Source organism: Protomyctophum parallelum, assembly GCF_964188405.1.
Source record: "Protomyctophum parallelum genome assembly, chromosome: 23".
Taxonomy (NCBI): domain Eukaryota; kingdom Metazoa; phylum Chordata; class Actinopteri; order Myctophiformes; family Myctophidae; genus Protomyctophum; species Protomyctophum parallelum.
Genome location: NC_139715.1, coordinates 28,360,504 through 28,374,168, shown reverse-complemented (window position 1 = coordinate 28,374,168; position 13,665 = coordinate 28,360,504). Strand labels below are relative to the sequence as shown.

Here is a 13,665-nt window from a genome sequence, read left to right as displayed (position 1 = left end):
TACCTATATGTACTGTTTCACACCACTATCACCCCTCAGTGCAGAGGGCTGCTGTTTACCTATATATGTACTGTTTCACACCACTATCACCCCTCAGTGCAGAGGGCTGCTGTTTACCTATATTATATGTACTGTAGAGACCTGAGCAAACCAATTTACCTGACGTGCTGCGATAGTGCCAGTATGTTTTATTGAATACACAGAAACATGACGCACGCACGCACACACGCACGCACGCACGCACGCACGCACACACACACGCGTCATTTAGCACAGTCAGAGCCTCCTATTTTCTGGGAACCTCTCATGCAGTCTCTATCTTCCTCTCCCACTCTCTCCCTCCCTCCCTCCCTCCCTCCCCCTACCCTCTCTCTCTCCCTCTCCCCACCTCTATCTCTCTCTCTCTCCCCCAGACACCTCTCTATCTCTCCCTCTCCCTACCCTCTCACTCCCCACCTCTCCCTCTCCCCTAGCCCCCTCTCCCCCCCCCCTCTCCCTCTCTGGGGAAATGAACAGTATGAAGGGAAATGAAAGCCCTGGTTGGTGCCATGTCACTGGGGTCTCCACTGTCATCTGGGTTGATTTGTCCTCAATGGCCCGCTCTCATTTTTCTATTTACTGGATGACTGTTTATAGAAACCTTGCATGTCCAAAACGGTACGCGTTCCATTGTTATTATTCTAAAATAATCGACCTATCTATACAATCTCACGTTAACGCACCGCCGCATTGTGAGCTTGCAGATCTGCTACGTTTCACGCCTTTAGTGCGAGCACTCTTGCGTGATGAAGTAGGGCATTCATTTATAACTAAAACGTTTTCTATGTGTAGTTGGAAGGTTTCTGTCTGACAGCATCGATATCCCCTGACGACATCAATCATTTATCATGATTACTGGTATAGCCCACATGCCGGGAGAAGTGACTCATTCTAAGCCGGTTATGTTTTCCGTGGCACTGTTTACAGTTGTTTTGGGTCAAAATAAAAAAGCCCCTTGACTGAGGGACTGCCATTGGCCACTTCATGACATATGAAAGCAGGGAATCATAGCTACAAAAATTGGTTGTTCAGTTCGACCCACCACTTTTGGAGATATGGCTTATAGAGTGATGTCTTGCAGAAAACAGTGAGTTGAGAAAACTCAATTTCAGCTCTGACATTTATTTCAGACATGCTCTAGTCTAGTATGTGAAGAGTCTGCCTGTGCTATTAACTCATTTTGGGGGGAAAAAACTAAAAACTAAAAAGTAGATCGGATATTTTCACTAGTCTGGGTCTCGGGCAAACGTCTAGTCTCTCTTTCGGGTCCCGGTTTGAGAAGTTTTGGAACGACTGTTCTCGTGCCTACAGTATAACAGAGCCTGTCAATGTTGGAACCATAGCTCAATATATCGGTTTGGGCCGATATATGGGCCATAATGTGATGTTTGGACAGCATCAGTAGTTCTGCATCAGTAGTGATGCTATTCATAGTGACGAATAGGGGCAGCGGTGGCCGAACGGTTTGCGGAGCGGTCTTGATATCGGAAGGTCGCTAGTTCGTATCCCTGGACCGGCACGTTGAAATTACCACCGCTGAAGTGCCCTTGAGCAAGGCATTGAACCCCTACCATGAAATGTTCTATGAGCAGGGCCTGGCTGTAAACATGTTCTTGAGCTTAGTCCAGTTACCCTGGGTAAACATGGTAACTACCTTCCTTCCATGCAGACAATGTGTTTTATGCACTTTTCACCTAAAGCCCCAATAGTTTGGGAATGGCAGAAACCCTCCAAAATTGTCTATATTTTTCAAACTAGGGATGCACCGATGTATCGGGATATTTTATAAAAAACGTTTTTTATATTCAGGCCAATAGGGTACACTTGAATAACACTCGCATTGTTCTGACCGAGTCGACACACCCTCCTAACTCACCCAGTGCCATAGCGCCATCTGGTGGTTGGGTTCTCGTTGCCATAATTCATACTCCTGAACGGTACTCTTAACTTGACGCAGTGTTGGCAGCATATTTCTATTTTAGTTTTAGTCTTTTGAATAGTTTTCATTTAGTTTTAGTCACATTTTAGTCACCTGGAATGTCTTAGTGTTAGTCTAGTTTTAGTCGACTAAACATCATAAGATTTTTGTCGCCTAAATCTACGGTTGATTTAGTCGACTAAAATGTATTTTGGCAAGGCTTGATGCCGTCGTAATGACAGATTTCACAATTGCTGAAAAAAGCAAATCTACAAGCTCACAATGTGTCGCGCGGTGATGCGTTGTGAGCTTGTATATCTGCTATTTTCAGCATGAAACCAAGTGTAAAATGACTTGTGTCTTATACTCTTGTCTACTAAGATTGTCAATATATCAGACTTATAGTTTTAGTCATCATGGCTTAGTTTTTATTTAGTTTCCATTTAGTTTTCGCCAGTGAAAAAAGGTAGTCGACGAACATTTCTCGTCTTAGTTTTAGTCGACGAAAACAACACTGGCCGGAAGTCCTCTGAGTCAGGAAGTAAAATCTGCTATTTAAGAACCTTAAGAGTTTGCACAATATCACACACACACACAAACAATCACTAACTAATCAAGTGCTGCTCGTAACACATTCCAATAGATTAACAGTCGGGTTAATTAATACCTGCCTGGGTTACGTGCGGACGTAAACTCGAGTGTGACCCGATATTTCGGAGTCACATATTGCAGCTCGCCACCTCAGCCAAATAAACAGTGCTGAGCAAGGCAATCTAATAAAAACAATAGAAACACTTATGCATACCAAGTCTCCACAGTGACGCACCCCCCCCCCCCCCCCCAACCAACCAAAAAAAACGAAAACTAAAAAACACCCGCCCGCCCACCCAAAACAAAACAAAGCCGATGGAAAGTGCAGTGCCGTTATTTGTTGAGATGAAGTATATGCAAATCAAATTCCACGGCCTGATAAGTTCAACAGAGTTGATGAAAATCTTTTCCTTTTTGTATTAAAACAAAAGTATTAATAATGAAATTGTCATGCAGCGAGGCTGTGGCTGCGGGATGCGAGCGATGAATGAATAATGCATGTGTTGAGCTGATCTCTTCCGTTCCGACATTCCAACAACATGTCCGTCCAATCCCACTTGAGCTTACAAACTTTCAGGCGGCGAAAGGCTTTTGTAAAACCAAGCGTTGAGCACAAGCACTGTAGACCAGTGACTCCCAACGTGGGGTCCAAATGGACCCTTATGGGTCTGTAACTCTACGCTCTTCACGAGTTCAATTAGCATTGATCTTACAATATAAATTGGGGTCCCAGAGATAGAAATGCCATTAAATGGAGACTAGGCTCATACATAGTCTGGATTTACGGTGGTTATAGGTGACCACCGAACTACAACATGACGTCACTGAGCCGCGGTGAAGAGCAAACCACCGCCACCGCTCCAGCCCTTCTCTCTGTTTTTACTCACCACCGCTCCACGTTATTACAGCTCCGGTGGTCAGCTCACCACCGGAGCGGTGGTCACCTCACCACCGGAGCGGTGGTCACCTCACCACCGAAAATCCAGACTATGAATAGGCCTTAATAGACTGTAGACTAATATGCAACACGCATTGAAATTAAAGGGGTTGAGAATCACTGCTAGAGCCGTAAAAACCTTCTCTTATGGGGGTTGCTAGCAAATCTTTTCAAATGGGGGTCCGCGGGCGAATTAGTGTCAATTTGGGGTTCCTTGTCATGAAAATGTTTGGCAACCATTGGCTTAGACATTACATACCGAATAAATACTAGAGTAGTTTGTTATTGTTTGTCAATGGATTGCATGGCGTACGCCTTACAGTTACACTATTCAACAATTAATATTATTCTGCAAATGATAATGTAACCTACAGTACAATGTGTACAGTGCAGTGTTCTGTATATAAATGTCCTGTGCTATGTGAGGTCTACATTTACAGCTTAGATTGAATTGCTGGAAAATGACCTTCATGGTTGGTGTGGAAATACCAAGTTGTAATTACATTAGACATTTTCATCTCCTGCATCGCTGGTCCATTTGGCGTGGATCTCTGCACGCTCTGCACTCCCTCCCGGAGTCCCAGGAGGACCGGCAGGCCGCACGGCGCTGCTAAAACAGGGCCTATAGAGCGCCGCAGTCCAGCCCCCCTTTCAGAACCACCAGAGTGGCTCAGGAAATATGTCCCCATTCATGTTCCCCATAGACGCTTCAAAAAGTATTTATGTTAAAGACGTTTACGCCAAATCATGACCATAAACACAATGTTTTGGGTCGATCAGATACTAATTAGTAAGAAGAAAAAAATAAACAAAAAGTGTTGTGCCCTGTCCTTTTGTTCTTGTGCCCCATTGGAATCCACTCATTTCCTGCCTGTTTTCTCTGAAAAAAAAAATACTCCAAAATCCGTCTTTTTGTCAAATCCGTCCAGCATTGAGAATAGTGATTTTTGATCCCACTGTGGCCGACATATTACCGTTTCTGGCGAAAGATAAACAACATGGCCGGCTGCTAAGACTACAACGTGCTTTAAAGATAAACAACATGACCAGCTGCTAAGACTACAACGTGCTTTAAAGATAAACAACATGACCAGCTGCTAAGACTACAACGTGATTTAAAGATAAACAACATGACCAGCTGCTAAGACTACAACGTGATTTAATGATAAACAACATGACCAGCTGCTAAGACTACAACGTGATTTAAAGATAAACAACATGACCAGCTGCTAAGACTACAACGTGCTTTAATGATAAACAACATGACCAGCTGCTAAGACTACAACATGCTTTAAAGATAAACAACATGACCAGCTGCTAAGACTACAATGTGCTTTAAAGATAAACAACATGACCAGCTGCTAAGACTACAATGTGCTTTAAAGATAAACAACATGGCCGGCTGCTAAGACTACAACGTGCTTTAAAGATAAACAACATGACCAGCTGCTAAGACTACAACGTGCTTTAAAGATAAACAACATGGCCGGCTGCTAAGACTACAACGTGCTTTAAAGATAAACAACATGGCCAGCTGCTAAGACTACAATGTGCTTTAAAGATAAACAACATGACCGGCTGCTAAGACTACAACGTGCTTTAAAGATAAACAACATGGCCAGCTGCTAAGACTACAATGTGCTTTAAAGATAAACATGGCCAGCTGCTAAGACTACAACGTGCTTTAAAGATAAACAACATGACCGGCTGCTAAGACTACAACGTGCTTTAAAGATAAACAACATGGCCAGCTGCTAAGACTACAATGTGCTTTAAAGATAAACAACATGGCCAGCTGCTAAGACTACAATGTGCTTTAAAGATAAACATGGCCAGCTGCTAAGACTACAACGTGCTTTAAAGATAAACAACATGACCAGCTGCTAAGACTACAACGTGCTTTAAAGATAAACAACAAGGCCAGCTGCTAAGACTACAACGTGCTTTAAAGATAAACAACATGACCGGCTGCTAAGACTACAACGTGCTTTAAAGATAAACAACATGACCGGCTGCTAAGACTACAACGTGCTTTAAAGATAAACAACATGGCCAGCTGCTAAGACTACAACGTGCTTTAAAGATAAACAACAAGGCCAGCTGCTAAGACTACAACGTGCTTTAAAGATAAACAACATGACCGGCTGCTAAGACTACAACGTGCTTTAAAGATAAACAACATGGCCGGCTGCTAAGACTACAACGTGCTTTAAAGATAAACAACATGACCAGCTGCTAAGACTACAATGTGCTTTAAAGATAAACAACATGGCCGGCTGCTAAGACTACAATGTGCTTTAAAGATAAACAACATGACCGGCTGCTAAGACTACAACGTGCTTTAAAGATAAACAACATGACCGGCTGCTAAGACTACAACGTGCTTTAAAGATAAACAACATGGCCGGCTGCTAAGACTACAACGTGCTTTAAAGATAAACAACATGACCAGCTGCTAAGACTACAACGTGCTTTAAAGATAAACAACATGGCCAGCTGCTAAGACTACAACGTGCTTTAAAGATAAACAACATGACCAGCTGCTAAGACTACAACGTGCTTTAAAGATAAACAACATGACCAGCTGCTAAGACTACAACGTGCTTTAAAGATAAACAACATGACCAGCTGCTAAGACTACAACGTGCTTTAAAGATAAACAACATGACCAGCTGCTAAGACTACAACATGCTTTAAAGATAAACAACATGACCAGCTGCTAAGACTACAATGTGCTTTAAAGATAAACAACATGACCAGCTGCTAAGACTACAACGTGCTTTAAAGATAAACAACATGACCAGCTGCTAAGACTACAACGTGCTTTAAAGATAAACAACATGACCAGCTGCTAAGACTACAATGTGCTTTAAAGATAAACAACATGACCAGCTGCTAAGACTACAACGTGCTTTAAAGATAAACAACATGACCGGCTGCTAAGACTACAACGTGCTTTAAAGATAAACAACATGACCAGCTGCTAAGACTACAACGTGCTTTAAAGATAAACAACATGACCAGCTGCTAAGACTACAACGTGCTTTAAAGATAAACAACATGACCAGCTGCTAAGACTACAACGTGCTTTAAAGATAAACAACATGACCAGCTGCTAAGACTACAACGTGCTTTAAAGATAAACAACATGACCAGCTGCTAAGACTACAACGTGCTTTAAAGATAAACAACATGACCGGCTGCTAAGACTACAACGTGCTTTAAAGATAAACAACATGACCAGCTGCTAAGACTACAACGTGATTTAAAGATAAACAACATGACCAGCTGCTAAGACTACAACGTGCTTTAAAGATAAACAACATGACCAGCTGCTAAGACTACAATGTGCTATAAAGATAAACAACATGACCAGCTGCTAAGACTACAACGTGATTTAAAGATAAACAACATGACCGGCTGCTAAGACTACAACGTGCTTTAAAGATAAACAACATGACCGGCTGCTAAGACTACAACGTGCTTTAAAGATAAACAACATGACCAGCTGCTAAGACTACAACGTGCTTTAAAGATAAACAACATGACCAGCTGCTAAGACTACAACGTGCTTTAAAGATAAACAACATGACCAGCTGCTAAGACTACAACGTGCTTTAAAGATAAACAACATGACCAGCTGCTAAGACTACAACGTGCTTTAAAGATAAACAACATGACCGGCTGCTAAGACTACAACGTGCTTTAAAGATAAACAACATGACCAGCTGCTAAGACTACAACGTGATTTAAAGATAAACAACATGACCAGCTGCTAAGACTACAACGTGCTTTAAAGATAAACAACATGACCAGCTGCTAAGACTACAATGTGCTATAAAGATAAACAACATGACCAGCTGCTAAGACTACAACGTGATTTAAAGATAAACAACATGACCGGCTGCTAAGACTACAACGTGCTTTAAAGATAAACAACATGACCGGCTGCTAAGACTACAACGTGCTTTAAAGATAAACAACATGACCAGCTGCTAAGACTACAACGTGCTTTAAAGATAAACAACATGACCAGCTGCTAAGACTACAACGTGCTTTAAAGATAAACAACATGGCCAGCTGCTAAGACTACAACGTGCTTTAAAGATAAACAACATGACCAGCTGCTAAGACTACAACGTGATTTAAAGATAAACAACATGACCAGCTGCTAAGACTACAACGTGATTTAAAGATAAACAACATGACCGGCTGCTAAGACTACAATGTGCTTTAAAGATAAACAACATGACCAGCTGCTAAGACTACAATGTGCTTTAAAGATAAACAACATGACCAGCTGCTAAGACTACAACGTGCTTTAAAGATAAACAACATGACCGGCTGCTAAGACTACAACGTGCTTTAAAGATAAACAACATGACCAGCTGCTAAGACTACAATGTGCTTTAAAGATAAACAACATGGCCGGCTGCTAAGACTACAATGTGCTTTAAAGATAAACAACATGTTCAGCTGCTAAGACTACAACGTGCTTTAAAGATAAACAACATGTTCAGCTGCTAAGACTACAATGTGCTATAAAGATAAACAACATGACCAGCTGCTAAGACTACAACGTGCTTTAAAGATAAACAACATGTTCAGCTGCTAAGACTACAATGTGCTATAAAGATAAACAACATGGCCGGCTGCTAAGACTACAACGTGCTTTAAAGATAAACAACATGACCAGCTGCTAAGACTACAACGTGCTTTAAAGATAAACAACATGGCCAGCTGCTAAGACTACAACGTGCTTTAAAGATAAACAACATGACCAGCTGCTAAGACTACAACGTGCTTTAAAGATAAACAACATGGCCAGCTGCTAAGACTACAACGTGATTTAAAGATAAACAACATGACCAGCTGCTAAGACTACAACGTGCTTTAAAGATAAACAACATGACCAGCTGCTAAGACTACAACGTGCTTTAAAGATAAACAACATGACCGGCTGCTAAGACTACAATGTGCTTTAAAGATAAACAACATGACCAGCTGCTAAGACTACAATGTGCTTTAAAGATAAACAACATGGCCGGCTGCTAAGACTACAATGTGCTTTAAAGATAAACAACATGACCAGCTGCTAAGACTACAACGTGCTTTAAAGATAAACAACATGACCAACTGCTAAGACTACAATGTGCTTTAAAGATAAACAACATGACCGGCTGCTAAGACTACAATGTGCTTTAAAGATAAACAACATGACCAGCTGCTAAGACTACAACGTGCTTTAAAGATAAACAACATGACCAGCTGCTAAGACTACAATGTGCTTTAAAGATAAACAACATGACCAGCTGCTAAGACTACAATGTGCTTTAAAGATAAACAACATGACCAGCTGCTAAGACTACAACGTGCTTTAAAGATAAACAACATGACCAGCTGCTAAGACTACAACGTGATTTAAAGATAAACAACATGACCGGCTGCTAAGACTACAATGTGCTTTAAAGATAAACAACATGACCAGCTGCTAAGACTACAATGTGCTTTAAAGATAAACAACATGACCAGCTGCTAAGACTACAACGTGCTTTAAAGATAAACAACATGACCGGCTGCTAAGACTACAACGTGCTTTAAAGATAAACAACATGACCAGCTGCTAAGACTACAATGTGCTTTAAAGATAAACAACATGGCCGGCTGCTAAGACTACAATGTGCTTTAAAGATAAACAACATGTTCAGCTGCTAAGACTACAACGTGCTTTAAAGATAAACAACATGTTCAGCTGCTAAGACTACAATGTGCTATAAAGATAAACAACATGACCAGCTGCTAAGACTACAACGTGCTTTAAAGATAAACAACATGTTCAGCTGCTAAGACTACAATGTGCTATAAAGATAAACAACATGGCCGGCTGCTAAGACTACAACGTGCTTTAAAGATAAACAACATGACCAGCTGCTAAGACTACAACGTGCTTTAAAGATAAACAACATGGCCAGCTGCTAAGACTACAACGTGCTTTAAAGATAAACAACATGACCAGCTGCTAAGACTACAACGTGCTTTAAAGATAAACAACATGGCCAGCTGCTAAGACTACAACGTGATTTAAAGATAAACAACATGACCAGCTGCTAAGACTACAACGTGCTTTAAAGATAAACAACATGACCAGCTGCTAAGACTACAACGTGCTTTAAAGATAAACAACATGACCAGCTGCTAAGACTACAACGTGCTTTAAAGATAAACAACATGACCGGCTGCTAAGACTACAATGTGCTTTAAAGATAAACAACATGACCAGCTGCTAAGACTACAATGTGCTTTAAAGATAAACAACATGGCCGGCTGCTAAGACTACAATGTGCTTTAAAGATAAACAACATGACCAGCTGCTAAGACTACAACGTGCTTTAAAGATAAACAACATGACCAACTGCTAAGACTACAATGTGCTTTAAAGATAAACAACATGACCAGCTGCTAAGACTACAACGTGATTTAAAGATAAACAACATGACCAGCTGCTAAGACTACAATGTGCTTTAAAGATAAACAACATGACCAGCTGCTAAGACTACAACGTGATTTAAAGATAAACAACATGACCAACTGCTAAGACTACAATGTGCTTTAAAGATAAACAACATGACCAGCTGCTAAGACTACAATGTGCTTTAAAGATAAACAACATGACCAGCTGCTAAGACTACAACGTGCTTTAAAGATAAACAACATGACCAGCTGCTAAGACTACAATGTGCTTTAAAGATAAACAACATGACCAGCTGCTAAGACTACAATGTGCTTTAAAGATAAACAACATGACCGGCTGCTAAGACTACAACGTGCTTTAAAGATAAACAACATGACCAGCTGCTAAGACTACAATGTGCTTTAAAGATAAACAACATGACCAGCTGCTAAGACTACAATGTGCTTTAAAGATAAACAACATGACCAGCTGCTAAGACTACAATGTGCTTTAAAGATAAACAACATGACCAGCTGCTAAGACTACAACGTGCTTTAAAGATAAACAACATGACCAGCTGCTAAGACTACAACGTGATTTAAAGATAAACAACATGACCAGCTGCTAAGACTACAACGTGCTTTAAAGATAAACAACATGACCGGCTGCTAAGACTACAACGTGCTTTAAATATAAACAACATGACCGGCTGCTAAGACTACAATGTGCTTTAAATATAAACAACATGACCGGCTGCTAAGACTACAACGTGCTTTAAAGATAAACAACATGACCGGCTGCTAAGACTACAACGTGCTTTAAATATAAACAACATGACCGGCTGCTAAGACTACAACGTGATTTGGGTTTCGTCTTTGTAAAGCGGGGGTTGATGTTGATATGAAGCATGGCGCTGAGGTACCATTAGCCCATTTTGGGCGGGAACCCCTTTTGGCGTTTTAAACATTTAGTTATAATTTAGCTATTGGAAAATAGCAGATCTACAAGCTCATCTACGAGCTTGTAGGTCTGCTATTTGTTTTTTATCGTGAAAATGTACCTCACATGTCTTTGAATATATATTCTTTCAGAGTTTCAGTTTTAAAATCTTTGCTTCTGGGCCTGAAACAACATATTTTCAGACGGGGGTCGGCGTCATATTACATATAATTTTTGGGGTCCTTGACATGAAATATTGAGAGCGACTGATACAGAAACATGAGGTTTTTCAGAAAAACTGTCAAGATTTAGAAGACATTTTCTTTAAATTTCGACGTCAGGCCAAAATGGGTTAGACCACTAGAGGGCGATTATTCAACCCATTTTTGGTGTTAGCATTATGTCATGCTTTAGCTATTGAAAAATAGCAGACCTACAAGCTCATATTTTAGAAAAAATCGAAGAACGACTGACATAGAAACACAGCTTTTTCAGAAAACCGTCAGGATTTAGAAGACAATTTTAGAATCTGATCTCAGGTCAGAATGGGTAAATCAAAACAGATCAAATAGATGAACTGCGCGCACCCCTGGTGCCCCCTAGTGGCTACTAGCCAGCGGCGCAGCAGTCTGGCTATAGCGGCTACTTCTTACACCCACCTTGCCCCCGTCGGCGTTGTACTCCTTCTCGTCGGCGTCCAGGAGGCGCGCCAGGCCGAAGTCCGTGATCTTGATGTGGTTGGGCGACTTGACCAGGACGTTACGCGCTGCCAGGTCCCTGTGCACCAGCCTCCGCTCCTCCAGGTACATCATGCCCTGAGGGGGGGGGGGGGGGGGAGAGAGAGAGAGAGAGAGAGAGAGAGAGAGAGAGAGAGAGAGAGAGAGAGAGAGAGAGAGAGAGAGGTCGTGGGGGGAAGGAGAAGATGGAAGGAGGATGGATGGTGAGTAAAAGATGGGATGGCATGCAGGGGGGGGAGGGAGGGTTAGCGTGGAGGGTTTGGGGGAGGATAAAAAAGGGGAGAGAGAGGAGGAGGAGGAGGAGGAGGAGGAGAAGATGGGGAAGGGAGAGGAAGTCATTCGGTTAACATTTCGTCTTTGCCATCATCGGTGGAGAGCGTTTTCAAAAAGGTACCCCGCGCTGCTACTAAACTATCGAAGCGCCGAGTACATACGAAAACTCTCTCATACAGAGAGAGAGAGAGAGAGAGAGAGAGAGAGAGAGATTGATTCATGGGGGTAAGAGAGACAGAGTGAGAGTGTGACTGATGACGATAGTGAGTGTGTGAGAGAAAATGTTAAGAGGGAAACAGAATGACAGATAAAGAGTTAAAGAGGAAGTGAGAGAGAGTGAGTGAGTGTGAAGTGGAAGAGAGAGAGAGAGAGAGAGAGAGAGAGAGAGAGTAACACACACAGAGGACACTAGGACCTGAGTTGATGCATAAATATCAAGTCAGGTTATTTCCTCCTGTCCTCCATTGTTTCTCAGGGGAAACTCAGCGCTGTTGTTAAATCACGTCCGATGATCACTTATTGTCCGTCTTTCTTTACGACAACCGCACACTATAAAGTTACGGCATCAGTCCCTATATCGCTCACTTCCTCCGTCATGTCATGTCCAAATAAAAATAAAATAACGTATAATATGCTAGATTGTCGCGATTGTTCTTTGGGTTCGGAGGCCAGATTGTGGAATAAATTTGGAATATTCTAAATCAGTGGTCCCAAACGTTTTCATGTCAAGGACCCCTTAACCCATTCTGACCTGAGATCAGATTCATACGAGGTTTCCACTGGACACACACTGGTCTGATGAACCCATTCTGACCTGAGATCAGATTCTAAAAATGTCAGTCGTTCTTCGATTTTTCAAAAATAGCAGACCTACAAGCTCGTATCGCGCCACTCGGTGGCGCGATACGAGCTTGTAGATCTGCTATTTTTCAATAGCTAAAGCATAACATGATGCTGACACCAAAATGGGTGTGTCCAGTGGAAACCTCGTATGAATCTGATCTCAGGTCAGAATGGGCTAATTGACATGTATTAGCCGGCGGACCCCCATTTGAAAAGATATGCCAGGGACCCCCAGAAGAGAAGAGAAGGAAACAAACAGCTTTTTTTTGAGTGGTGCAACCACTCCAAGGAACAGCCATGTCCCTATGTATGTCCCAACCTTTGTGCCTATGTACCAATAGGGGGTGCTGTTGCACCACTCGCTTCAGACTGGTGAGATTTCTTTTTTGATAGTTGATATTCATTTTAGCTGCCCCTTCCTATACAAACACATGATAACTCCATTTTAACCCATTCTGACCTGAGATCAGATTCATACGAGGTTTCCACTGGACACACACTGGTCTGATTAACCCATTCTGACCTGAGATCAGATTCGAAAATGTCAGTCGTTTTCTTTTTTCATTTAAAAAAAAATAGCAGACCTACAAGCTCGTATCGCGCCACTCGGTGGCGCGCTATGAGCTTGTAGATCTGCTATTTTTCAATAGCTAAAGCATAACATGATGCCAACACCAAAATGGGTTCCCGTTCAGAATGGGTTAATCATGATAGATTCATCTAAAACACCTGTACTTTTTTTTCTGGTGGCTGATATTGTCCATCTAATTACGTACAGTACCAAGGTACTATACGCTATGAGCTTGTAGATCTGCAATTTTTGAGAAATCGTGAAAATGTGGCACAAATCTTTGAATATACATTCTCTTTTTCATTTCGACGTCAGGCCTATAGAAGGAGAATTAGACGAGGGGAGTCATTGTGTTCCGCATACTTA

General features: G+C 41.7%; 1 protein-coding gene across 1 annotated transcript in view; it reads right to left on the bottom strand.

Annotated features, from left to right (window-relative positions):
* Window positions 1-13,665, bottom strand: part of LOC310853982 (receptor tyrosine-protein kinase erbB-4-like) — a gene marked incomplete at its 3' end in the record, with an annotated part of 499,617 nt that overhangs the window by 29,553 nt on the left and 456,399 nt on the right. The window contains exon 21 of the mRNA XM_083758457.1: window positions 11,529-11,690. Coding sequence (XP_083614583.1) covers window positions 11,529-11,690 — 162 coding nt within the window. The remainder of the gene's footprint in view (window positions 1-11,528; window positions 11,691-13,665) is intronic.